The following is a 1115-nucleotide window of genomic DNA, read 5'->3' on the forward strand; positions in this document are numbered from 1 at the left end:
CCCGTCATGATACCCCAGATCCCTCTCCCCCAAGGAGATCCCGTCATGACGCAGACACATCTCCTCCTAGAAGGGTCCGCCATGACTCAGACGCTTCTCCCCCCAGGAAGTCTCATCGTAATTCTTCAGGTGTATCTCCTAGGAGAGGCCATCCTGGTTCCTCGGGTGTCTCTCCCCCCAGAAGGGCCCATAACCACTCCCCTGACACAGCCGCACATAGGAGGACTTTTGACACTTCAGACCCACAGCCTCTCAGGAGGGCCCGTCATGACTCCCCTGATTTGGAACTGTCCAGAACCAAAAGTAGTAAAGCTGCGGAAAGATCCTCTAGCAAGACTGTACACCAGAGGGGGCTGGGGTCCTCTCACTCCTCACTCTCCAAGAACAGCAAGTACGGGCAGGACTCTGACCTTTCTCCACGGAAACGGCAAACAAAGGCTCATGTTGGAGCTAAGAAGCAGCTTGATCCTAAAGGTGAGCATATGGCTGTTTGTAAGAGGAACTTGATCTTGTGAGTATGAGAGTGAGTTTCCTTGGAAACATTTTGAAACACGAGAGGCTAGGCGTAGAGTTAAAAACTCCCAGGGGTAGGGAGGAAAGTTCTTATGTGCTCTTGCTCACCCTTGTACCCCATAAAAAGATACTGATGGGGCAGGCAAGGTGGCTTTGTAGGTGAAAGAATTTTCTGTACCAGTGCAGTGAAAGGAGAAAACTGACTCTGAATGCTGCCCTCTGTTCTCCACATGTGGGCGCCTGAACTCACACACACATACAGTAATAATGGATGTAAATGAAAGCTGTGAATAGAATGCACAGGAAGGTTTTCACCAGCTGTCATTCAGACACCGTCATTGTTAGTGTTGTAGCCAGGGCCTTGGGTGCTTTCTGGCATGCATGAGCCTGGCTGTGCAGAGTGTACCTGCTATGTATGATCTTGCATGAGCCTGGCTGTGCAGAGCGTACCTGCTGTGTGTGATCATGCATGAGCCTGCCTGTGCAGAGTTTACCTGTTGTGTGATTTTGCATGAGCCTGGCTGTGCAGAGTGTACCTGCTATGTATGATCTTGCATGAGCCTACCTGTACAGAGTTTACCTGCTATGTATGATCTTGCATG

At 50.4% G+C, this 1115-nt stretch overlaps 1 protein-coding gene across 3 annotated transcripts in view; it reads left to right on the top strand.

The window, feature by feature from the left end:
* Positions 1-1115, top strand: part of Bud13 (BUD13 homolog) — a 20735-nt gene that overhangs the window by 7135 nt on the left and 12485 nt on the right. For 2 of the 3 annotated variants that reach the window (XM_013346173.2, XM_026779488.1), the window contains exon 5: positions 1-474. In XM_013346173.2, coding sequence (XP_013201627.1) covers positions 1-474 — 474 coding nt within the window. The remainder of the gene's footprint in view (positions 475-1115) is intronic. The other variant, XM_026779489.1, reaches the window with a different exon arrangement.

The sequence above is a fragment of the Microtus ochrogaster genome, chromosome 5 (genome assembly GCF_000317375.1).
Source record: "Microtus ochrogaster isolate Prairie Vole_2 chromosome 5, MicOch1.0, whole genome shotgun sequence".
Lineage (NCBI taxonomy): Eukaryota > Metazoa > Chordata > Mammalia > Rodentia > Cricetidae > Microtus > Microtus ochrogaster.